This window comes from Giraffa tippelskirchi, chromosome 3, assembly GCF_054371585.1.
Source record: "Giraffa tippelskirchi isolate mGirTip1 chromosome 3, T2T-mGirTip1v1.2.pri, whole genome shotgun sequence".
NCBI lineage: Eukaryota > Metazoa > Chordata > Mammalia > Artiodactyla > Giraffidae > Giraffa > Giraffa tippelskirchi.
The window spans coordinates 98330371-98357332 of NC_137277.1; the positions used below are offsets into that span (position 1 = coordinate 98330371).

A 26962-nucleotide genomic window follows, 5' to 3' on the forward strand; every position below is an offset into this window, starting at 1 on the left:
GTATAAGGTCAGATCACCTCTGTTGTGGCCCTTTAAATGGGCCGGAACTTAGGAGTAGAGTCGACCAATAAGAAAGTGAAAGAAGGAAGAAAAGAGGCTGAGCAGCCTGAAGGGGACAGAGAGAGAGAAAGAGAGAGAGAGAGAGACACGGGGACCAGTGCTCTGATGGAACAAAGGCGTTTATTTAACATATTGTGGGCATATATATACTCTCTTATAAGATAGCCCTTTTTAGCAGAGACAGGGATCAAAAATCTAACAAGTCATCTAGAAAGCCAGAGGCTAGAATCATTCTCAAGAGAGGGGGTTGTAAAAGTTACTTTACATATCAGAAAGGAAGAGTTGTAAATAGCTGCTGTTCACCGTATGGAATTTCTATACGAATGTGATACATGAATTTCTATTATCCCCGAAAGCTGGGTTGCCAGCTCTCTGGCACCTGTATTCAGGTGCTGTTAAGGAACATAGAATTCACGCAAGACTGAAAACAGCACACAGGAAGCCTCCTGTTAAATGTATCCTGACAACCTCTGATTTCCAAAGCTGAAAAACCTGACCTTCTTTATCTTCTGCTAAAGTTGGGGAAATAACTGTTCTAAAGCACAAAAACCTGATCAGTTTCCCTGAGGAGCAAGGACTCTTGAGCTTTGGTTATTTATCACTGGAGCTGTTCGCAATGGATTTAGTAAACCTGAGGAAAGAGCCTCCAATTACATAAGTAAAAGCAAACACATCACCTCAGTTCTTGCTTGTTTGACAAAACACAGTGAATACATGTCTCTGGCAGAGTCAAAACTTATCCCTTCATCACATTTTCTACATCCAGAAAATCATTTGTACCACTACAATTATTTCCTTATTATTCAAAGCATGCATCTTTGATGAAATGTTTCCTAGAGAATTCCCACCATGCTTGAGATATTGTACCCCTATCCAAAACACATCACTGATCTTTGCAACACACTCCTACCAGGTACACAACTCCTATCAACATCAGCATCCTCTTGACCTGTGACCCACCCTTGCACCACCATCTCACACCCAAATTTCACCTCTACCCCTAATCAGAAGTAGCTTACCAGCCATAAGGTGCTTTCATCATGTTTTGGACTCTTCCCATGAATCTCAGGGGTCTACAAATAACCTCTTTAATTTTTCTCATATCCACAGTGGTCACTGCACCTTCTGAACCCTCAGTTTCCTCATCTATAAAATGAGAGGGCAGATAATGGACTCCAAGATCATTACGAGCTCTGTAATTCCACAGTTCCTTGCTATCTGTGCATGAGGTTAAGCCGAGTAAGTGAATAAGTCAACTTTGGTTGTCAACTGTCTGTCCAGTCTCTTGTGTCAATGTTCTGTACACACTGTAACAGAACATTTCCTCATCTGAGAATTCTATAAAGTCTGTGAAGGAAGTTCAGTTTACTTTAACAAGAAGAATTGTTTAATTTTTTTTGTTTGCTTCTTCTTTTTAAGTGGATGAATTACAACATTATCTTTGCACTGTGGTGTCTCTGTTCACAACTAGTTCTCATGAGTTTAGTTATGACCAGGAATAAGCACAGATCTTTATTATCAAAGTGTAGTGGGAATTGTTTAAAATTTATTCTTAGACCAAGCCTTGGCCTCCTGGGTCCTCCTTACTACACCTGGGACTATCTGTGGGCATCATCAATTTAAATGCATCCCATGCTGGATCTCCTATACCACAACACTTTATGCAGTTGAATACATTCCATTTGGAGTTTCTCTTGTTTACCTCTTACTTATTTTTGGATGCTGTCTCAGGTACAATTTTTGGTAAGTTGAATCAGTGTCACCAAGGTCCAATAAAGAGAACGAAACCCATGCTAGGTAGGTCAGTAGAGCTAGAACCTTACAGAAGGAACCATCCAAAAGGAGCTGGAAACAAAACAGGGGTTTCTGGTGGGAACTGGACCACAAAGGATGAGACCTCCAGGTCAGAACTGGAACCACAGAGGAGACACAGCACTGCTAGATGCAGTGGCAAAGCAGAGAGGAGAGAAACACCTCCGGGCCTCCCCATCCCAAACTTCTGTCTCTTGCCGGAACTCCCATTAGCTGAACCTCATCAGAAGGCAGTGGGTGAGGGAACCCAGGCAATGCAAGCAGCCCCTTGGGAGTCAAGCCGGGGAAGGGCAGGGAATGGATCCTAGAGAAAACAAATGAATAACCTGTACAAGTACTGGAAAAGGAAACACAAGTAACCAAATCATAGGAAAACGTGTGCACCCGAATTAGTCATTAGGGAAATGGAACTTTAAAGTACAATCAGATACCATTTCATCTCACACGAAAAATGTTAGAAAGCCAAGTGTTGATGGAAATGTTCAGCAGTGGGAACACATGTGCACATCACTGGGAGTGCAGAGTGGAAAGCACACTGACATCATCTAATAATATTGGTGCTGAACATATCCTGTGCTCCTGCAATTCCATTTCTAAGATTTGCCCTCCAGGGAAATCCAGCAATGTGCACAGGAGTGGTGTACAAAAGCATTCATAGGAGCATTGCTAAAGATCGCAAACCACCAAGCTAAAACCGACGCTAAATGTCTACTAACAGGAGAATGGATAAAGTGTGCTTTATTCTTATGATGGAATACCACATAAAAATGAATTAAGTGTACCTACACACACTAATTGTGTGTGTGTGTAGTGGACAGAATGTGGTCCACTGGAGAAGGGCATGGCAAACCACTTCAGTATTCTTGCCTTGAGAACCCCATGAACAGTATGAAAATTGTGTGTGTGTAGTGGACAGAATGTGGTCCACTGGAGAAGGGCATGGCAAACCACTTTAGTATTCTTGCCTTGAGAACCCCATGAACAGTATGAAAAGGCAAAAAGATAGGACACTGAAAGATGAACTCCCCAGGTCAGTAGGTGCCCAATATACTAATGGAGATCAGTGGAGAAATAACTCCAGAAAGAATGATGGGATGGAGCCAAAGCAAAAACGATACCCAACTGTGGATGTGACTGGTGATAGACGCAAAGTCCGATGCTGTAAAGAGCAATATTGCATAGGAACCTGGAATGTTAGGTCCATGAATCAAGGCAAACTGGAAGTGGTCAAACAGGAGATGGCAAGAGTGAATGTCGACATTCTAGGAATCAGCAAACTAAGATGGACTGGAATGGGTGAATTTAACTCAGATGACCATTATATCTACTACTGTGGGCAAGAATCCCTTAGAAGAAATGGAGTAGCCATCATGGTCAACAAAAGAGTCCAAAATGCAGTACTTGGATGCAATCTCAAAAATGATAGAATGATCTCTGTTCGTTTCCAAGGCAAACCATTCAATATCACGGTAATCCAAGTCTATGCCCTGACCAGTAACGCCGAAGAAGCTGAAGTTGAACGATTCTATGAAGACCTACAAGACCTTCTAGAACTAACACCCCAAAAAGATGTCCTTTTCATTATAGGGGACTGGAATGCAAAAGTAGGAAGTCAAGAAACACCTGGCGTAACAGGCAAGTTTGGCCTTGGAGTACAGAATGAAGCAGGGCAAAGGCTAATAGAGTTTTGCCACGAGAACGCACTGGTAATAGCAAACACCCTATTCCAACAGCACAAGAGAAGACTCTACACGTGGACATCACCAGATGGTCAACACCGAAATCAGACTGATTATGTTCTTTGCAGCCAAAGATGGAGAAGCTCTATACAGTCAGCAAAAACAAAACAGGGAGCAGACTGTGGCTTGGATCATGAACTGCTTATTACCAAATTCAGACTTAAATTGAAGAAAGTAGGGAAAACCACTAGACCATTCAGGTATGACCTAGATCAAATCCCTTATGAGTATACAGTGGAACTGACAAATAGATTTAAGGGACTAGACCTGATAGACAGAGTGCCTGATGAACTATGGACAGAGGTTCATGACATTGTACAGGAGACAGGGATCAAGAAAATCCCCATGGAAAAGAAATGCAAAAAAGCAAAATGGCTGTCTGAGGAGGCCTTACAGATAGCTGGGAAGAGAAGAGAAGCGAAAAGCAAAGAGAAAAGGAAAGATATTCCCATCAGAATCCAGAGTTCCAAAGAATAGCAAGGAGAGATAAGAAAGCCTTCCTCAGCGATCATTGCAAAGAAATAGAGGAAAACAACAGATTAGAAAAGACTAGAGATCTCTTCAAGAAAATTAGAGATACCAAAGGAACATTTCATGCAAAGATAGGCTCGATAAAGGACAGAAATGGTATGGACCTAACAGAAGCAGAAGATATTAAGAAGAGGTGGCAAGAATACACAGAAGAACTGTACAAAAAAGATCTTCACGACCCAGATAATCACGATGGTGTGATCACTCACCTAGAGCCAGACATCCTGGAATGTGAAGTCAAGTGGGCCTTAGAAAGCATCACTACGAACAAAGCTAGTGGAGGTGATGGAATTCCAGTTGAGCTATTTCAAATCCTCAAAGGTGATGCTGTGAAAGTGCTGCACTCGATATGCCAGCAAATTTGGAAAACTCAGCAGTGGCCACAGGACTGGAAGAGGTCAGTCTTCGTTCCAATCCCAAAGAAAGGCAATGCCAAAGAATGCTCAAATTACCGCACAATTGCACTCATCTCACATGCTAGCGAAGTAATGCTCAAAATTCTCCAAGCCAGGCTTCAGCAATACGTGAACCGTGAAATTCCAGATGTTCAAGCTGGTTTTAGAAAAGGCAGAGGAACCAGAGATCAAATTGCCAATATCCGCTGGATCATCGAAAAAGCAAGAGAGTTCCAGAAAAACATCTATTTCTGCTTTATTGACTATGCCAAAGCCTTTGACTGTGTGGATCACAATAAACTGTGGAAAATTCTTCAAGAGATGGGAATACCAGACCATCTGACCTGTCTCTTGAGAAACCTGTATGCAGGTCAGGAAGCAACAGTTAGAACTGGACATGGAACAACAGACTGGTTCCAAATAGGAAAAGGAGTACGTCAAGGCTATATATTGTCACCCTGCTTACTTAACTTGTATGCAGAGTACATCATGAGAAATGCTGGGCTGGAAGAAACACAAGCTGGAATCAAGATTGCCAGGAGAAATATCAATAACCTCAGATATGTGGATGACACCACCCTTATGGCAGAAAGTGAAGAAGAACTAAAGAGCCTCTTGATGAAGGTGAAAGAGGAGTGAAAAAGTTGGCTTAAAGCTCAACGTTCAGAAAACTAAGATCATGGCATCTGGTCCCATCACTTCATGGGAAATAGATGGGGAAACAGTGGAAATAGTGTCAGACTTTATTTTTGTGGGCTCCAGAATCACTGCTGATGGTGACTGCAGCCATGAAATTAAAAGACGCTTACTCCTTGGAAGGAAGGTTATGGCCAACCTAGATAGCATATTTAAAAGCAGAGACATTACTTGGCCAACAAAAGTCCGTCTAGTCAAGGCTATGGTTTTTCCAGTGGTCATGTATGGATGTGAGAGTTGGACGGTGAAGAAAGCTGAGCGCGGAAGAATTGATGCTTTTGAACTGTGGTGTTGGAGAAGACTCTTGAGAGTCCCTTGGACTGCAAGGAGATCCAATCAATCCATCCTAAAAGAGATCAATCCTGGGTGTTCATTGGAAGGTCTGATGTTGACGCTGAAACTCCAATACTTTGGCCACCTCATGCGAAGTGTTGACTCATTGGAAAAGACCCTAATGCTGGGTAGGATTGGGGGCGGGAGGAGAAGGAGACGACAGAGGATGAGATGGTTGGATGGCATCACCGACTCGATGGACATGGGTTTGGGTAGATTCCGGGAGTTGGTGATGGACAGAGAGGCCTGGCATGCTGTAATTCATGGGGTCGCAAAGAGTCAGACACGACTGAGCGACTGAACTGAACTGAACTGAACACACACTAATACAGATGAATGTCACAGGTATAATTTTGAGCATAAATGATCAGTAGGAAAAAACTTTAAATGATCCTATTTACTTAAAATTCAAAAACATGCACAGTTATATATACTGTTTAAGGAATAAATGACATATGGAAAAGTGTAAAGAACAATAATGCAGAGGAGTGCTATTTCTGTGTGGGAGTAAGGTGGAGGCCCACAAGCATAGCTACTCTTTTTAAGTATGATATATACTTCATAATTAAAACATGACTTTAGAGGTCCTAAAAGTTCATACTCCCTCTCCCTAATTGTAAATGGGAAGTAAACAGCAGTAACGATCACACACATTTATATAGTCGTGGTACCTTCACTATGGCTGCTAACCATGACCAAGTTGTTGATATTGTCTGTGTTGTTTCAGTTTCCACAGTGAAGACAATAGTAATAAATACTAGTGAAATGAGGATAATAGTAACACTTTCATAGAATGATTATTAGATAACAGAGCACATGGGAAATGCTCTGCAAAAGGGCCTGGCACCCAGCAGAAGGCAGATGTCTATTATTTTGCTCACATCACGCCATCAGCTTGGAGTGTTTCCCCCTATCTACTATCTACTGAATGGTACTCATCCAAGGCCTGCAGACCCTCCCTTTCACCCTAGCTGATTTCTCCCTCTTTTAAATACTTAGACTTCCTGTTGTCTGAACCATTTATGAGGCATTTACCATGTATTTAAAAGACAAGAGATTTATATGACCTGAAGAGAAATCAGAGTATCCCATGTATTTATGTATTTATGCATTCATCCTTTATGAGGCATTTATCAGGTATTTATTCTTTCATTCATCCAGCATCTCATGGGCTAGGTACTTAGGAACACAGAAATGACTAAAACAAATGCAGTCACCACATCCAGGATCCTGTGGCCTGGGGAGGGAGACAGACATTCAGCAAATGAGCAGGCATATAATTATTTAATCCAGCTGTTGCTAAGTGCTATCTAGACGAATGTGGGATGCACTGAGAACCTGTCACAGAGGAAGCTCACCAGCCTGAAGAGTCAAGAAAGATTTCCAGGAAATGACATTCAAGTTGAGATTTAAAGGATACACTCTTTCTATTGTCACCATAGACAATAAATATTTATTTAAGATCTATAACCTGGGTAGAATGTCTATGCACATATACTAACAGAAAAAAATAGCTGCAGGAGGTACCATGCTTTAAGTACCAAATGAACAGAATGTACCTTATACAGATGTCCGGAATCCCCAAGGGTTAGAGACCGTCTTAGAAATATTTTATATAAAACATGAGATTTGAGCAGGGCCTTAACTGGAAAGGTGGAAAACTATGACAAGGCAGGGAGAAAACAGACATTCCTGATAGGGGGAAATATAATATATGGGCAGAGCTAGGAAAAGGCAGGACAGATTTAGACAGGTTGCTTGAATCAAGGAGTGACGTAGGAGGTAATTAAAGACAAAGTGTTGGGTCACAGAGGGGCTTGCTTTATCTTACATGGAATTTTCTTCCTTTTTTGAAGGAAAGTCAGGAATGACTTTCTTTGAGACTCTCAAAGAAAGCCTTGGACCCCTCTTTATTGAAAAATAAAATGGAAAAGAAGGCAATTGCATTCATAAAGCTGCATACAATTTCAGGGGTTCACCACTATCCCCCTGAACTCCCATTTAGCAATCCCTGCTCTAAGCAGGTAGCACTGAAAGGATGTGAGTAAAGGAAAGGTGGCATATTTCAAACTGTTTGGAAGCCTTCACTTGCCTGAGGGTTGGCAGCGAGGTCAACTGAGAAACTGTTGCCAGACAGTGCAAGCTGGAGCTCACACAGCCCTGAACTAACTCTAGGCATTCATTAATAAAGTAAACTAATATTTAGTGAGAGCTCACTCTGGGACAGGCCTGGTGCTCAGTGTAAATGAAGAAGATCAGATCACTGCTCTCAAGGAGCTCCAAGCTAGACAGGATGAGAAAGGTAAGCAGTCACAGATGTGGAAGGAATCATAGCAGCAACAGATTGCCTTACCCAAAACTTTACACAGCCCATTCCGCAGAGAATCAAGTCAACATCTTTAATATCACGTTCAAGGCACTTCACAAAGTAGCCACACCTCACCTTTCTGCTGTCATTTCCACTTAGGTCCCAATAACAGCTTCTGTCAACACACACCTGCATCCCGCAGGTCGACCACACTAGACTCGTTGACTGTCTTCTGACACTGTTTTGCCTTTTCCTGCCTCCGTTCTGTCACTATGTTCCTCCTACCAGCTGTGCCTGGTCAAGTGCCTACCTATTACCCATGGCTTCCCTAGTTGCTCAGATGCTAAAGAATCTGCCTGCAGTGCAGGAGACGCCGCTTCGAACCCTGAGTCAGGAAGATCCCCTGGAAAAGGAAGTGGCAACCCATTCCAGTATTCTTGCCTGGGAAATCCCATGAACAGAGGAGCCTGGCAGGCTACATTCCATAGGGTTGCAAAGAGTTGGGAATGACTTGGCGACAAAGCAACAAGGCCCAGCTGAGGTGTTGCCTTTGTGGCGTCTCCCTATTCATTCTGCCCCGAGTTAACTGTGTGTGCGTCAGTCTCCCCCAGTACTCACTAAGCTGGAGCGGGCAGGGTGTCCTCCTTTGATCTCATGCTAGGACGGGCCCAGTTTCCTGTGCTGGCAGGTGCTCAGTATACACACTGAACCGAAAGGCAACAGCCTGGGGAGAGAACAGGGCCAAGGGAGAGTTGGGAGCCATCAGCAAGCCTTGGTGGTTGGAATCAGAAAAGGTAAACTTTCTGTTCATCTTCTCCTGGAAGAATTCAACCCGAGGGGAGGGCGGAAGGTCATCCCAGGCACACACCATGCACTCAGGAAATACAGGTTTAAAAATATGGGACATTCATATCCAGGTAACTCAGATCACCTATTTATGATAGCTATTTATAATGAGACCTTGGGGCTTCCCAGGTGGTGCTAGCGGTAAAGCACCTGCCTACCAATGGATGAGACGTAAGAGACTAGGGTTTGATCCCTGCGTCGGGAAGATTCCATGGAGGAGGCATGGCAACCCACTCCCGTATTCTTGTCTGGAGAATCCCCATGGACAGAGGGTCTGGTGGGCTACAGCCCATGGGTTTCAAAGGGTCGGATACGACTGAAGCGACTTCTCACGCAGGCAACTCAGATCACCCTATTTATAATGATGTGAGTTCCCACAAGCTGAGGATAAAGTCTACTCTCACAATGACCAGTTTTGGATGCAGACTTCCACACTTCTAGTGGATTATAATTGTTGTTTAATTATTAAGAAAAGAGTTTACTTGTAAAGGCCAAACAGATATACGACTTAGTCATCCTTGGAAGTCTTATAGGGTCACTCAAATAGCTCTTGCTTTTAATACTTTAACAAGTGCGGGTACGACCTCATTGACCCATCACCTCACCTTTGTCTGCACTATCAAATACTCAGGACTGTGCCAAGGAAGACTGAATTCTTTGGTTCAACCACAGTCGCAACAGGATGGGTGCACATTTCGCTCTTTCGGGTGCGAGGGGATGCGGGTGACTTTCCAGGCCAGTTGCGCGAAAGGAAGAGGCCGTGCCTGACTGAGGTGCGTTAGGCAGACCACCCACCAGGGCGGTGCCAGGTCGCAGCCAGGGCCGCGTCTCCTCAACTTGACTGAAGAAGTGACGGGGCCCAGGACCTCCCCCTGGCCCGCTAGTCTGTGCGGTGCTCTGCTCTCCAGCCTAGGCGGGCAGCCCAAAGCAGGTGCGCAGCGCTCTTTACGCGCAGTCTTCCCGCCGGGTATCCGGCCCGCCGACTCCGGGCCCCGCCCGTCCCGCCCTGGGACTCACGACGGGCTGATCCGATTGGCCGAGGGCGGCGGGGGCGGGCGCGGGGCGCCCCGGGAGGCCGGGGGTTAGGGGCAAAGGCGGTGGAGGGGCTGACCTGGCGCACCCCGAGGGCTGGGTGCCGCGTGTGCCCGAAGACCCGACTGAAGCACCGAGGCCGGCTCAGGATGAGGACGCGCTGGGCAACCCCTCGCCGTGCGGCGGAGCTGCTCATGCTGCTCCTCCCGGGCTTCGGGCTGGTGGAGCCCTCTGGCCGCTCAGGTAACCGCGGGCGCGTCCACCGGCCGGCCGGCTAGAGACCTCGACGCCGCCGGGCCGGACGACTGTTCTTGGTTCGGGTTCGGGCTGCGCTCCGGGGTCCTGTCACCTCTGCTGAGCAAGTGAGCGGAAGGGAGGAGCGGAGAGAAGGCGCTCCGTTACCCTCCGGAGTCCGGGAGGAGCACGGGGTGGGGCGAGGAGGCGCAGGGCTTTTCTCGTGCGGAGGGCCTGGAGTCCACCGTAGGGGAGGCACCCAGAGTGTCTTTTCTGAACGAGTCTCCCGCTCCTCCTCGTCCTTTCCTCTAAAATCTTGCATCGCTAGGGTTTAGGGCTTCTCAACAGCTTCCTCACCCACCCACCCACCTCACGCCGCATCCCGCCGTCTCGGCCCTCCTCCGCCCCTTGGTCACCTTGGCCGCTCAGTGTCAAGAGGAGCTTTCCACCCACAGCACCAGAATGAAACAGCGATTCTCTGACTTCAGTCTGCTCGTGGTGCCCGTCAAAAAGCCATGTCTCCTACAGTGACTATGGCCAAGACTCTGATATGATGCCATCCCGCAATGCCTCGAGCTGCGAATCTTTCTTCTAATTGGCTTAGCGGCCTCCAAACGTTTACCCCAACCCCCACCCCAGAGGCCGAAGTTCCCGCAGTGGAGCCCAGATTGCTTGCCCAGAGACCTCTTGCCTCTCACTTGAGAAGCAGGGCGAGGAGCAGAAACCCTTCACTGATGCTCTGAGTAGTGCCTGCCCCACCCCCACCCCGTGGCAGCACCCGGAGTTTACTTTTAATCTCTCTTTCTGCCTTGGCAAAAGATGTGCCGAGGACTTTGTTTCTTAGTCTGGCTGCTTCATAGGTAGTGAGCTGTCCCCACCTACCACTTCTGTCATTATGTCAGAATGAGGAAGTGAAAGATGGTCAAGGGAGTTTTTGAAAAACTTCTGTTTACTTGTGGTATTTACTTTCTTCGCGGCTAAACTGAGTTACTGTCTGGTTGTTCAGATCATGAGTAGCATCATCTTATCTATGTGAAGAACTTTATCGCTGACCTTGTTTTGATTCACCCTTCTGCATTCTTCTTTGATCCCCCATATTGGAAACTACCAAAAGGCCTTTATTGCTTTGAGAATTCTGTTCTGCCTGCCCCCATAAACCAGGGAGAAAATGATCCTGGCAGCAGCTAACTGTAGTGGAAACACACTAGCCTTTCAATCACTAAACTTGGTTTCCACCTGCATTTGCTTTATCTTATCTCTTTTGTCTCCTCTATAGAACTCAAGATTTTCTGAATTTCTGCAATCTCTGTAATTCCTGGCCTCTCTCATCAACCAAGAGCAAAGAGCAGTAACTTAATGCCATTCTTCTTTCAGGAGGTCCTCAAAGGTGTTTGTTTTCCTGCATCTTTCCCCACCTTGAGCACCTGCTCTGGTCAGACTTGTGGCCCTATTGAGAGAAGCACTGGGATTTTGAAACCTCAGCCATTTGGGTAGCTTGTTTGGCACTATGTCAGCTTCATGATGCTGGTGATGGTGTGTGCTTCATCACATGTATGCAGCTAGGTTTGTGCAGGTGGTCTCCAATACTCAGATTCAGGGGAAGTACTACTGTGTCCTTGGGAGGATGCCAATTGCTTAGTTAGCTTTTTTTTGCCTCCTTGGAGGGCTAGCAACTTGAAGTACACTAATTCTTCAGAGACTCCCGAGGTTTTCATCAGCCCACACAACCCAATCTGAACTCCATGACTTTCTGACTCCTAGTACATTGCTCTGGACCCAACCATCACTTTAGGACTGTTATTGAACTGGCAAATCCAGACTTCTGGGTCTCTCCTAGTGTACACTCTGCACATATAGTAGCAACTCCACAAAATGCTTAACAGTGTGGGCTCAGGAAATTCCCTTGAAACTAAAAAAGTAGCAATCTTCATCCTTTTTGCCTTCCCAAACCATCTCCTCTCCATGTGTCTGTGGGTTACAAAATGTTGAGGTCCAGTTTCTCTTTGGAATGTGCAAAGCTCTTTGGTTTGGATTTTGTAACATAGGAGTTACTTAACAATCAGACAATAAGAAAGAGCTTTCCTGTGATGATCTAAAAATTCATATTCAATTTATGATACTGCTATGTAGCTCTTTCCTCTTAAACACCAGTAGAATGTTTATATAAAATGAAACATTTAAAGAAGTGCTCTGGGGATGACGAGGTGATGGGTCTTCTTTTCATTGACCTCTCTTTTAGACTTGTCCCAATATTGTATTTGTAGGTAAATATTAAAATTCCCTTTAGGGCCAGTATAAAGTGAATAAGATGCAATATAAGGCTATCAGTAAAGAATCTGTTTTATAAATTGCTCTGCAATCACCATTTCAAAGTGTAATACATTTCTGATATATTTCATAGACCCTTATTTAACAAATTTTTAAAATTATTTTCACATTTTCCAGACCTCTCCCACCCCAACCTACTTTCCCAATAGGGTCACAATACTGGAACAGACTGAACAGCTTCTTTGTAAGGGTAAAGAAAGATATGAGGAACTATCATGAGACTATAAGACTATCCCTAGGTTACGTATTATGTATGAATGCTTACACATTATATATGAAGGCTAATAACAAGTTTCCTTAAATCATATCAATAATTAATGTATTAGCTAAGTGATCACTATAGGTGTCAAGCATTGATATTACATACATGGTTAAAAGATAGATTTTAGAATGAGACAAATATCTACAATCGTAGATGTTAAAAGCTTGGCAACTCCTTTTAAACATAGCTACTCCACACCTCTCTGACAGTCTTTCAGAATTTCTACAACCTTGTTAAGTCCATGGGTGTTCTAGAAGTTAAACATATAGTAAATGAAAGTGAAAGTATTAGTCACTCAGTCATGTCTGACTCTTTGGAACCCTCTCCTGTAGTCCATGGAATTCTCCTGGCAAGAATACTGAAGTGGGTAGCCAGCCATTCCCTTCTCCAGGGAATCTTCCTGAGCCAGGGATTGAACCTGGATCTCCTACACTGCAGGTGGATTCTTTGCTGTCTGAGCTACCAGGGAAGCAAATGGGAAAGGGTAAATTTTTTTTCTCTTCCAGAGTACTTATAAGGCAGCACTGTCACCTAAGTGCACCTGCCCAATACAGATGGAATTCAAATGACCTAAAATGCTACGGGCATGATGTATTAAAGTTGTGGACATCTGTTCAAGAACAATATGCAGTGAACTTAGCAGAGACCTGTAAAGCCTGCAAAGCTAGGAAAACTGAATTAGTGGAAGCATAGGGTGTTAGCACTGGAAGTAACTTAGATTTTTATACTCTACTGCTTTCATCTCACATTTAGAGATGAGAAGACCCTGGGGAGATTAACTGAATTCCCCAAGGTATCCCAGCTAACCAGAAGCAGAGGTAGATCTTCAGTCTAGGACCCCTAACTCCTTATTCCACTGCTCTCGCCACTGTTCTAAGCGCTGTAGCTAATCCATTGGATTCTGCAAAGGCAACTTGGAAAATCTTGGGTCAAAGAGCACACGGCAAAGTGCCCAGGAAGGAGAGCAGGGAGATTACAGAGCAGGAGAGGGGAAAGTTCCAGCAGGGGTGCACTGCCCACTCTCCTGCAGAAGCCGACTTCTTTGTTTCTGCATCAGTACCTGATCCTTTGGAGCACAACAGAGGTGAGAGGGAATAGATTGGGAAAGAGTTACATCATGGTCTGATAATCTTCTAAGATAATATGTTTTCCTTTTTTTTTTTTCAGTTAACTGTCTGCCCAAACTGTGTCCGTAAGATAGGGAACAGCAGAGTGATGTCAAAGAAGAATGAGGGATGGAAGCTGCTATTCAAACAGATCTAACTGCAACCCTAGGCAGTATTTTAAAATAGCAACTTGAAAGTGGAAATAGCTTAAGGTTTTAAAGGATTTTGTTCTTGTTCCTGTTGTTTCTCTTGGTGCTGCTACTGCTATTTAAAGCAAGCAAAAATTCCGTCCAAAGTTCAAACTGGAATTGAACTTAATCATATAGTTGTTATTTGCATAGTGAAATTTCCCCTCCAGTCCTTAGTATAAGAATTTTTAACTCTGCAAGCCTATGAATTATTATTTAAAAAGGTGTTTAGTGTTAGTAAAACCACTGAATGTGATGCTGGCATCAAAATGAAAGTACCTTTTGGGAACTACAATTTTATAGCTCCTTCTCCAGAACCCTTTGGTTCATTGACAAAGATTGCTTACATTTGTCTAAACTGCTTCAGTTCATCAACATGTCATGTTCTGTGCTATACCTTCACAAAATGTTTCTTTGTAAAAGCACTGACCAAATTGTACTATTGTAATTTGCTATAACAGATATGAATCTTGTTCTACAGACTCAGGTGTGCAAGAAACAGTGCACTACTTTATTTTCATAAAATCAAGTTAAATTTTATTCTGAGGTCCTATTCTACCAGGTTAACAGTAATTCAGTTTCTGTCACTACTGAGGTCTTCCCCAGCTCATGCAAAACTGCCCAGGGAACACTCAGGGAGATCCTGCCCTTTGCCCTCAGCTCATGCTGGTTACTTCTGAGTTTCCTCTTGTCCAAATCTACTGGGTCTTGAATCCTGTGAGTCAGGTAGTTCCTGGAGCTCAGGTTTTACCTCCCTGGGTGATCCAGATGGTCAGTCCCCACATCTCACATCCCCTCCCCAGGGGCTACCTATCACCTCCTGGAGGTGTGACAGTGGAGCTGGCTACAGGTCTCCCTACACTCAGAACCCAGACCTCCATTGCCTCTTATTCCTTTATCCCACTTTTCTACCCTGTCTCCTCTCAGACACATTAATGTCATGCAATAATTACCTTGCTGTAGTAGCCAAAGTGCAAGCAGGACAGAATTGTGTCCTGAAAAAGCTCAGGATATTTTTCATTGACTACAGGCCACTTATCTAAAGAAGCTCTAAGGAGCTTCTTCATCTTATTAAATAAGGAGGAGATTTCACTGAATGACAATAACAAATATGTATACTATTCTAAGTGTTTTGCATGTATGAGCTCATTTTATCCTCACATCCACCCAGTGAAGTACTGTTTTACAAGGCAGAAGGCTGATGCGCAGCAGGTAAATGACGCCCTGATCACATGGCCAATAAGTAGCAGAGCAAACTATTAATAAAAAGCCAAGCAAACTGGCCCCAGAGCCCACGCTCTTGATCCTACACTGAACTGCCTCTCTGGCCACCACTGTCCTCCAGCCTTGTGTAGAACATTACAGTTTATACAGCTGGGAGGATGTTAACAGTCCGGGGGTGCTCAGACTCACCCTCCTTAGCAAGCGGGGCCAAGGCACATCGGCCACATAATTCAGAATCCTGAAATGACTTTTCTGCCTGTCTTGTCTCAGGTAATGATCCATTCACCATCGTCAATGAAAACACAGGCAAGTGCATCGTGCCGCTGAATGACTGGATAGTGGCAAAGGACTGTGACGAAACCAAGGACATGCTGTGGAAGTGGGTGTCCCAGCATCGGCTCTTTCATTTGCAGTCCCAGAAGTGTCTTGGCCTAGATATTACCAAACCCACGGATTCCTTGAGAATGTTCAGCTGCGACTCCAGTGCCATGCTGTGGTGGAAATGTGAGCATCACTCTCTCTATGGGGCTGCCCAGTACCAGCTGGCTCTGAAGGGTGGACACGCCATAGCAAGTACAAATTCATCAGATGTCTGGAAGAAAGGAGGCTCAGGGGAAAACTTGTGTGCCCAGCCTTACCATGGTGAGTACTGGTGAGGGGCTCTGAGTTATTGGCTGCTCTGTTTGGTGCAAGTGGCCTTGAACGTGTACCTCTGATCACACTTAGAGTCATACATGGGTGAGTCAAGTGAGCTGGCCTCTAGTTCCAGACACTGAGTAGTAATGTTGAGCTGCTGCTATGAGATCAGTGCTAGTTGCCCATTTTCACGGGAAACGGTAGGAGAAGTTAGGTGCCTTGTCAGAGGTCTCACAGACACTCTGTGGCACCTGGGGGGTTTGAAATCTCTCTGATGCCTGAGTATATGTACTTTCCATGATTACATCCTGAATTCCAGAGAAAAGAAAATGTTAGAGTAACAGGAAGTCCCCTACACAGGATAAAAGTCAAATAACCTAATAAGGTTGACTCTTTTCTAAGTTAAAAATGAAGAAGAAGAAAGAGGAAAAAAAAAAAAGGGAAATGAATTTTTTTCTTGTCTGCAGATTTGGATGTAATGGAAAAACTTTAAGAGTATTGTGTGGCTTTATTTTTTATTTTGGCATGGCTATCACACTGTATTTATGATTCAGTATTATAGGAGTAGACTTTTTCCTCAGTTGCCTCTAAAATAAGTATATGAATACAAATCTCCCTCTACTTACAATGTTGTTTTGTCCCAATAAACCCATCATAAATTGAAAATATCATAAGTTGAAAATGCATTTAATACACTTGTAATGAATATCATAACTTAGCCTGGCCTGCCTTAAATGTGCTCAGAATGCTTACATTAGCCTACAGTTGGGAAAAGCCACCTGAAACAAAGCCTGGCCTATTTTATAATAACATGTTGAATACCTCATATGGTTTATTGAATACTGTACTGAGAGTGAAAAACAGAATGGTTGCGTGTCAGTTGTTTACCCTCGTGGCTGTGTGGCTGACTAGGAGCTGTGGCTGCTGCTGCCCAGCATCAGAGAGAGGACTGTACCATATATTGCTAGCCCAGGAAAAGATCAAAATTCAAAGTACAGTTTCACTGACTAGGTATCACTTTCATACCATCACAAAGTCAAAAAGTTGTATGTCATACCATTATATGTCTGGAACTGTCTGCTTTGCCTTTGGGGGCACTGATTATGAACTTTGAGTCTAGAGACTCGGTTATAATGAATTTTTGAGTTTAAAAAGAAAGAGTAGATTTATCTTTTAAACCTCCAAATGTAAATTAGCTCTCATGCAAGCAAATCTTTTTCCATTATGTTGCCCTAAATTATATCAACTGTTGAATGTGTGGGTATCAATATGCATTTATATATGTTTCATTATATTATCTTTGTCTTAATTGTTATCTCATGTGCACTCTTCTTTGTAAGTTTACATAGCTTTACAGAGATTTTTTCCTCTTCTCTTAAGCTAAATTTGGCCTCCCATCTTTCTTGTACTTGAACAGATTTTTCTTCTGGAGGAACTACCTCTTTCCATTTCCTAGTGAGGGTGCAGCAGCTTCTGAGATGTCAGGTTCTGCTGTTATGGGAAATGTCAGAGAATCAGAGATGGGGTTTTCCTCTTCTTCAGTCCTCCACCCTTGAGTGGTTGAAACGTCTGCTTCTGCTAGCCACCTTCCTCCTAACCTTAAACAGCAATTGCTTTTTGGATACCACTTTAAAAATGGCAAGCTTAAATTTTGTGCTATAAAAGCCTTTCTCTCACTTGGCAGCCAAGAGAAAACATGGAACTAAGCAGATTGTCTTTTGAACTGGATTTAACTTGTTTCATTATATTTGTTCAAAGATCAGAAACAATAATTTTCTTGGCTGGTCTCCTTCTGTCTTCTGCTCCTAACTGAGGGACATAGTTGTAATTATAAATTTCCTCAGTCCCCCAAATGCCTTCATTTCAATATAACTAGTTTTCTTTATAATCCAATGTGTTTTATTTTATGCATTTATAATGTTTTTCTGAGAAGGGGCTCACATGCTTCATACAGCTGCCAAACTTATCAGTGGCCCAAAAAAGGCTAAAACGCCCGCTATGGCATCACCCCAGAGAAAGCTGAACAGTGCTCACCAGCAAGAGCCCACAGGCTGTATTTGACCTTACCAAATACAGTATTTTAAACACTAAATATCCAACTAAGAAATTTAGAAGTTCCTAAGACAAGATGCATGTAGTCCTGTCTTATCAGCATGTATCTTGAGTTTTTGTTTGCACTGACGCCAGGGCCAAACTTGCCTCTTCTCCATTCTTCTCCAGGTGACTGGTACCATCCAAGTTGCACATCAGAAATCTACAAGTCACCCTAGAGTTCCTCTGCTCTTCTCTCCCACCATTCAAATGTAGTCAAATATTAAGTCCTGGCAATTTTACTCTTTTAAAATTTTGTAGTCCCTTCCTGTTCTTGGGTTGGAGACTGCTGTCTTAAGTTAGAGACTTTCTCTAGGTCTGCTCTCTCAAACTTCTCATATATTTGCCCCCTCCTTCTTGTCTAATTGTACAGAATAAGAAAGATAAGATACCAGAGTCTAACAAAGTGAAGTTCAAGGAAACCCAGCTTGTTACAGCAAAGCTAAGGCTCAAAACCAGGATGACATTCCCCAAATATAGCTTCTTTACTTTTCCCTTGGCTTCTGCTATATAATTTTTTTTACTTCTAATATAAAAACATTTATCTGTCATTATGTTCTGGGTTGCCTCTCTCCTCAACCCTCATCCTGTGTGACCCATGCTCCTCTCAGAAAAAATTTTAGCTGTATAAATTTGATGAATTAATTGCTCTTGACTGGCATCCACATATGCATTTATATCATTAAGATATCTTGGCCTCACTAGCACACCTCAAGTTTTGAATGTTGGGTGAGTCACGCAGAGGAAGTAGACTTTCAGTGGTGGGGAACCTGTAGAAGTGTCTGAACTCTAAGCAACTTAGAAGTCTGCCAAGCTTTTTAAATATTGAAGCTGTTTTTTTCTTCTGCTACCAAAGAGGTTAATGTTAGTTTTCTATGTGTAAGCATCTCATCTCACAGGTGTGTGCCTATTGCAGAGTAAGCTGCGGTTTTAAGGCTGCCATCATCGGAAATTCATACATTCAAAGGGTATCTTCTTAGGAAATCCTGTCTCTCTGGGGAGACCCTTGGGACTTAAGAGGTCCAATAACATCAAAGAATGTGTAAGAATAAAAGTCTTAGTGAATAATTAGCATAATTTAGCTGCTGCTGTTGTGGTGGTTGTTATATGCTTATCATTCTTCAAAATGTATTGTGAATAGGAAAGCTTTTTAACTGAAGCCCAGCTTTGAGCTATGACACTAACTTGAAGCCTGAGAAGGCAGCCGTTGATATCACAAGTTGTCCTTATATGTGAAGGACTCAAGGAGAGAACCAGTTCTGATCCCTGTCACAGCTGAATGACTGAATGTTTCACTTAACAACTCTGCAAAAACGGGGATTTCACAAAAAAGTGTAATACTTGCCCTACTGATCCTGTGGGCTTGTGGGAAAGAGCAAGTGAAAGCACTTTTACAAGTTTTACAAAAAAAAAAACCTCATGATTCTACAAATCATCGTCACTGTGCTCAGGGACTCTCCTTTTAAGTGCTGTGATATGGGAAGAGGAATCAGTCATGTGCTATTGGGAGTTTTGTTATGGTTAAAAACAAAAGGTAGATAATAAGTAGAATCCTTATAAAATATAAGGTCAAATTGCTCTTTAACCAAAGGATACTGTTCAAAACCATTTATATGTCAGAGGAAAACAAAACCAAAATCCTTAAAAGATTGTTTGCAAATAAAAACATCTACATTATTTTCCTTTACTGCTGCTTAATACATTCTAAACTGTTAAGCCTCACATTTCAGTTAAACAAGCAGTTGAGAATAATAAAGAATGTGGAATCAAATTCTGTCTTAAGCACCCTTTTAAGCAAATCTATGAGACATTTTGAGGGACCCAACTGGCATGGTAAATGATGATAAAATCTGATTATTATGGTTTACTTATAATAGTCATTATTTGATCTGATAACAACCATGGTTTTAAACAAATTAAGGCTCTGGAAAAAGGTGACCGAAATAGTTATAGGGTTAGCTGTTCTATAAGACACCTCTCCAAAGGAATTGCTACCAACATAAGTATTTAGCACTTCTTCTAGCATTTCCAGGTATATTTGAGGTTGGAATCATTTTTCAGTTTCTCTCCATGTACCAGGGAAAAATTGTTAACAAGAAAGGCTAGTTCTGCTACCTTGCTGGGCACCGACTGGTTCCCTGACTGCCCTGCTGACTCTGGTTCTTCTTTCATAACCTGAATTACCACATCCTGTCCCTCTCCAGTACTCTTGCCTGGAAAATCCCATGGACGGAGGAGCCTCGTAGGCTGCAGTCCATGGGGTCGCTAAGAGTCGGACACGACTGAGCGACTTCACTTTCACTTTTCCCTTTCATGCACTGGAGAAGGAAATGGCAACCCACTCCAGTGTTCTTGCCTGGAGAATCCCAGGGACGGCGGAGCCTGGTGGGCTGCTGTCTATGGGGTCGCACAGAGTCGGACACGATTGAAGCGGCTTAGCAGTCCCTCTCCAAGAGACTGCTGAAAAACTCATCAGCCCTTTCTCCTACTTCCTCAAAACCCTCAGCTTTGATTCTACCACCAGTCTGTAACAATGGAGCTATTTGTGCATCTCTCTAACTCCACAGTTGGTTTCAAAACCCACACCCAGCCTCAGTGATTCCAAGGTATTTTGCTGGCCTCACTCTTACTAAAGAAAATAGAATGTAGGTTTCATCTCAAGCAGACACCCCTTTTGGTGACATTCTCTGCCATTCAGAGTAGTCAGTTTATCCTTATGTGATAAAGCCAGATCCTTTAGCAGCTCCTCATCATATCACAATAAATGAAGCTTTACCTGGTCATCTCACTGAATCTCATGAACAACCCTATGAGCCAATATCATTATTCCTAATTTTCAAATGCAGAAACTGAGACTGATAGAGGTTGGAGAGCTTGCCCACAGCCACACAGTTGGTCAGTGAGGGAGCCAGCATCCATGCTCTGAATTGCCACATGGTGCAGCCCACCTAGATACTGTGTTCTCATAAGTATGAAAACATCTTTCAAAACAGTTTTAGAAGGTAGTTAACTAAAGCTGATTATCCAGTTTTTAACTCTTCTTTCCTCTACTTTCTCCCCACCCCACAGAGATCTATACTAGAGATGGGAACTCTTTTGGGAGACCTTGTGAATTTCCCTTCTTAGTTAATGGGACCTGGCATCATGAGTGCATTTTTGATGGAGATCGCAGTGGGCCATGGTGTGCAACCACCTTAAATTACGAATATAATCAGAAGTGGGGCATCTGCTTACAACCAGGTATGTATGGGCTGGTGAACTTTGTAGGTGGAAAGAAAAGGATACTGTTCCTATGTGGCAAAGGAGAGAGGGAAGAGTCCATGATTACTCAAAAATGACAGCAACAGATATCCTAGAGAAGGACTGTATATTTGAGGAAAGACAGGGAAGTCGTGTGTAGCTGAGAACTTACTTTCAGAAGTGAGCCAGGAAGAGAACCAAAACAGGATGCTGTCACTGAAGGTAGATGATGAGGAAGTCTTCTGTACCACAGACACTTCAAGAAGAGGACCAGGCCACTTCCTGGCTGCTGTCAGAAGCAGTCAGGAAATTGCTGTTGGCCTTAATAGAGCAGTTTCAAAATTAAGAAATATTTTTTAATGGGCAATAAGTTAAAAGCATCAACAGTAAATAGAAAGGAAAAAGCTCCAGTAATAAGTAATGGTTATTTATTGTAGCAATAGTTAGCTCTTGGCCCTGCCAAGTATCAGGTGCTATTCTAAGTACTCAACCTTTATTAACTCATTTACTCCATACACAGTTCTATAAGGTAGGTGCTATTATTTATCCTCATTTTGTTGTTGTTGTTTAGTCGCTAAGTCCTGTCAGACTCTTTTGTGACCCCATAGACTGTAGCCCTACAGGCTCCTCTGTTCATGGGATTTCCTAGGCAAGAATATTGGAGTAGGTTGCTTTTCCTTCTTCAGTTGATATTCCCAACCCAGGGGTGGAACTTGGCTCTTCTGCATTGGCAGGTGAATTCTTTACCACCGAGCCATCTGAGAAGCCCATGTCCCCTTATTACAGATGAGCAAAGCGAGGCACAGGAGAGTTAAATCAATTGCCTAAGGTTACATAGATAATAAATTTCAGAGCTAGGATTCAAATTCAGCTCTGGAGTCCTTGCCTCAAACAACTACATTATCCTGCCTTATTCAGTAGCCATTCTGATGAAATTAGTAATGCTGATCTCTCCTTAAGAGAAGCTGAGCTTCAAAATGTAGAGTCCTAAGCAACTTGAAGAGATTATGTCAAGCCAATCATTCTCAAACTTCAGGTTGCAACAGAATTATTTGGAGAGTTTGTTACAATACAGATTTCTGGGGCCAACCTCCAGAAATTGTAATTTGGTAGATTTTGGATGGTATCCAAAACTTTGCAGTTTAGTGAGTTCCCAGATGATGTTGATGATGGTCTGGGGACCACACTTTAAGAATTACTTTTTTAGGTAGAGGCAAAGGCTTTTCAACACTTAGAACTTACTGAAAGATAAAAAGCCAACATTTACTCCACTTGTAATTGATGACAAGCTGGGTTCGGTCAACCAGGCATCAATTTTATTTCAATCTTACTATAGTCTGGATTATGGGCTTCCCCAGTGGCTCAGTGGTAAAGAATCCGCCTGCAATGCAGGAGCCATAGGAGACACAGGTTCAATCCCTGGGTCAGAAAGATCCCTTGGAGGAGGGCACCCATTCCAGTATTCTTGTCTGGAGAATTGTGGACAGAGGAGCCTTTTGGTCTACAGTTCTTAGGGTTGCAAAGAGTTGGACGTGACTGAAATGACTTAGCATAGCACAGAGTCTGGATCAGAAACTTTAGGGATTGTGGAGAGGCTTAGACGTTATTCAGAACAAACCGTCATTTCTCAGGTGATTGATGAAATAGCCTGTCAGTGTCAGACCGTATCTGTGTGGAGCCTGGTAGATCTCCCAGGATTCTGGCCTTCATTTCCCAGTGTGTTCCACCTTGTTCATTCCCCATCCATCCCATTCTACCTTGTTGCCTTGACTGATGTGTGTCTTGGTGCCTTTAGCCTACTTTGGATGAAAGAGGGGATTGTCAGGGTATTCATGTACCTCCCTTTCTACAGAAGTGAGATTGTGAGTTTCTCAAATCTGAGGCCTGCTAAACCATAGAGATTGTATTTTATAGCAAATAATACATTGCCATCCTGCTGAAATCTTCCAGATTTACGAGTGTTTTGGCTTAGTGATAAAAAAGAACCGTTAGGTAATGCACTTGCAAATCCACCTACTTTGTTTTTACCAAATGTCACAACCACCTCTATTATGGTTTAGGACATTCAGAAGTGGCTGAAGAAGCAGTGTATGCCATTCAGAAGATCAACAACACCAAAGTTAGACAACAGTACTCTGGTTATAGCTCTGCTGCTAATGACCCTAGATCCTTGTTCCTATCTGTGAAATGAAGACATTACACAAAATGATCTCTAAGGGACCTTCCAGCTTGAGGGTCCATAAGTATAACTGGTTATGGGAGACCCTTTGGAAGAACCCACGTGAAGCCAGGGATACACTTAACGTAAGCTCTGTTGGTTTTTCCTTCTTGTTGGTTGCGCATGGAGGCCCTGAGTATATTTTTGAACTAGTTGTATCAAGACCTACATATCTGTCCTGGTAAGAGCTTGAAGGTTCTTTATCTGAAATTATGCATGTTCTTTAGACATTTGTTGAAGAAAAATGATGTTCACATTGTACATGTATATTTATATATACATATATAGTCTTCGCAGGTGGCGCTAGTGGTAAAGAATATGCCTGCCAGTGCAGGAGACACAGGAGACATGGGTTTGATTGCTGGGTTGGGAAGATCCCCTGGAGCAGGAAATGGCAACCTACTCTAGTATTCTTGCCTGGAAAATTCCATAGGTAGAGGAGCCTCGTGGGCTACAGTCCATGGGGGTCACAAAGAGGCAGACATGACTGAGCACACACACACATGCACACATGTGTACATATAGACATATAGTGCATATATAATGTTAGTTATATAATATTAGTCATATATTAAATCATCTTTTAAAATATAAGGAGAAACTAGACTGAGTTTCGCAAATAAGGTATCAGTTCAGTTCAGTCGCTCAGTCGTGTCCCACTCTTTGCGACCCCATGAACTGCAGCACGCCAGGCCTCTCTGTCCATCACCAACTGCTGGAGTCTACCCAAACCCATGTCCATTGAGTCGGTGATGCCATCCAACCATCTCATCCTCTGTCGTCCCAAATAAGGTATCACTACGCATTAAATCTTAGGCACTTAAGCATTGTCTAAACACACACACATGCAAACACATTCAGTGGTTTCACTGCAGAACATGGGCGAACCCCTCTTTAGTCTGATACCATCTTCAAGTGAGCTGAGGGGTTGAACACAGTTGAAGACTCCTTGTTTTTAGGCAGAGGGTAGGCGTGGGCTAAAATGTGACATTATAATCAATGAGGTTATATAAAAGGAGAGTAGAAGCTAGAAGCAGCATGGAAGCTTTAACTAGTCTAAGTCATTTCCTGTCCTGTGAGTTTGGTTTTTTCATCTAACCAAAGAATCAAAATGTTGTCTAGTAGAACAATGACAGCCTCAATCTTAGCATATCTTAAGAGTATGCAAATTGAATGGCAGTATCTGTAAGTACTCTAAGTAATAGACAACATTATGCCCTTATTTTATGATCACTGACATATCTTTTTATCAACAGAAAGTGGCTGTGAAGATAATTGGGAAAAGAATGAGGAGATTGGAAGTTGCTACCAATTTAATATTCAGGCAACTCTTTCTTGGAAAGAAGCTTACATTTCATGTCAGAATCAAGGAGCTGACTTACTGAGCATCAACAATGCTGCTGAGTTAACTTATCTTAAAGGTAGGTTTAAAGAGAGGGGATATATATATACCTATGGCTGATTCATGTTGAAGTTTGACAGAAAATAACAAAATTATGTAAAACAATTATCCTTCAATAAAAAAAGAAAAAGAAAAAGAAAGGTAGGTTTAAGTTGCTTATGGTAGAGCAAATTGCTGAGATGGTAAAGGTGCTGACTTCTATTTTCATGTCTAGGTATGTTGTTTTCTTCTATATTTCTCTGTCTTTTCCTGGGATTTAACACCAAGAGTGAGTGAGTGAGTGAGGTCGCTCAGTCGTGTCTGACTCTTTGCGACCCCGTGGACTGTAGCCTACCAGGCTCCTCTATCCATGGGATTCTCTAGGCAAGAATACTGGAGTGGGGTGCCATTTCCTTCTTCAGGGGATCTTCCTGACCCAGGGATTGAACCCGAGTCTCCTGCATTGCAGGCAGACACTTTAACCTCTGAGCCAAAAATACTGAATATAATCCTATTCTATCCATTGAAAGTGCATCTCATGATAAAGACCAAGAGAGGTTAATATTCAGAAAACGAGGTGAGGTAACAAGATTAAACTGCTAACTGAAGCCTAAATGAAAGGATCTGAAAAAAGGTGAACATTAAACACTTTGAACATTGAACAGTAGAGAATTTGAGGAGAGTGGAGAAGATTGTTGAGTCGAAGTAGATCACCTCAGTAAAAAACTTGACATTTGAATAAACGAATGCAGTTCCACATCCATGGATTCAACAAACTGTAGGTTGTATAGTTCTGTAGCAAGTATTTAGTGAAAAGAGTCGGCATGTAAGTGAACCAGCATGGTTCAAACCCATGTTTTTCAGGGGACAACTATAAATTAATCATCATTACAATCCCATAAGACAAGTAGTTTTATCCCCACTTACAGATTAGAAAACAATGTTTAGAAATAATACACCCAACATCCCAGAGCTATGAAGTATCAGAATTGGAATCACATATATAGCTCCAGAACCCTTAATTCTTTACTCTAGTACTTACTCCTTTTACATAACTTTCTTTGTTTTCATCATTAAAAACCTACTGGACTTTTACATTCCCACCCACAATGTATGAGGCGTTCCTTTTCTCTACATCTTCTCCAACATTTTTTGTTTCTTGCCCATTTGATAACAGGCATGGGGTGATATCTCACTGTACTTTTCATTTGCACTTCCCTAATAACTAGTGATGTCAAATATCTTTCATGTTTGTCGGCCATCTATATGTCTTCTTTGTAACAATGTCAATTCAGATCCTATACCCATTTTTAAATTGGGTTGTTTGGTTTTTTGTTTTTGAAATATATGAGCTCTTTGTATATTTTGAATCAGTCAGTTCAGTCACTCAGTCATGTCTGACTCTTTGCGACTCCATGAATCGCAGCACGCCAGGTCTCCCTGTCCATCACCAACTCCCAGAGTCTACCCAAACCCATGTCCACTGAGTCAGTGATGCCATCCAGCCATCTCATCCTCTGTCGTCCCTTTCTCCTCCTGCCCCTAATCCTTCCCAGCATCAGGGTCTTTTCCAATGAGTCAGCTCTTCGCATGAGGTGGCCAAAGTATTAGAGTTTCAGCTTCAACATCAGTCCTTCCAATGAACACCCAGGACTGATCTCCTTTAGGATGGACTGGTTGGATCTCCTTGCAGTCCAAGGGACTCTCAACAGTCTTCTCCAACACCACAATTCAAAAGCATCAATTCTTCTGCGCTCAGCTTTCTTCACCGTCCAACTCTCACATCCATACATGACTGCTGGAAAAACCATAGCCTTGACTAGATGAACCTTTATTGGCAAAGTAATGTCTCTGCTTTTTAATATGCTGTCTAGGTTGGTCATAATTTTCCTCCCAAGGAGTAAGCCTCTTTTAATTTCATGGCTTCAATCACCATCAGCAGTGATTTTGGAGCCCAAAAAAATAAAGTCTGACACTGTTTCCACTGTTTCCCCATCTATTTCCCATGAAGTGATGGGACCGGATGCCATGATCTTAGTTTTCTGAATATTGAGCTTTAAGCCAACTTTTTCACTCTTCTTTCACTTTCATCAAGAGGCTCTTTAGTTCCTCTTCACTTTCTGCCATAAGGGTGGTGTCATCTGCATATCTGAGGTTATTGATATTTCTCCCGGCAATCTTGATTCCAACTTGTGCTTCTTTCAGCCAAGTGTTTCTCATGATGTACTCTGCATATAAGTTAAATAAGCAAGGTGACAATATACAGCCTTGATGTACTCCTTTTCCTGTTTGGAACCAGTCT

At 42.8% G+C, this 26962-nt stretch overlaps 1 protein-coding gene and 1 long non-coding RNA gene across 5 annotated transcripts in view; one reads left to right on the forward strand and one right to left on the reverse strand.

The window, feature by feature from the left end:
- Positions 1 to 10538, reverse strand: part of LOC145542927 (uncharacterized) — a 90994-nt gene extending 80456 nt beyond the window's left edge. The window contains exons 1-3 of the long non-coding RNA XR_014080271.1: positions 10403 to 10538; positions 9326 to 10103; positions 8493 to 8598 (exon numbers count right to left, since the gene is read on the reverse strand). This is a non-coding gene — a long non-coding RNA (uncharacterized LOC145542927). The remainder of the gene's footprint in view (positions 1 to 8492; positions 8599 to 9325; positions 10104 to 10402) is intronic.
- The window catches only part of LOC145542919 (CD302 antigen), a 121308-nt gene continuing 104130 nt past the window's right edge, over positions 9785 to 26962 (forward strand). For all 4 annotated transcript variants that reach the window (XM_081582787.1, XM_081582788.1, XM_081582789.1 and 1 more), the window contains exons 1-4: positions 9785 to 9995; positions 15365 to 15736; positions 20891 to 21061; positions 24536 to 24700. In XM_081582787.1, the coding sequence (XP_081438913.1) occupies positions 9902 to 9995; positions 15365 to 15736; positions 20891 to 21061; positions 24536 to 24700 (802 nt within the window). In that variant the 5' untranslated portion in view covers positions 9785 to 9901. The remainder of the gene's footprint in view (positions 9996 to 15364; positions 15737 to 20890; positions 21062 to 24535; positions 24701 to 26962) is intronic.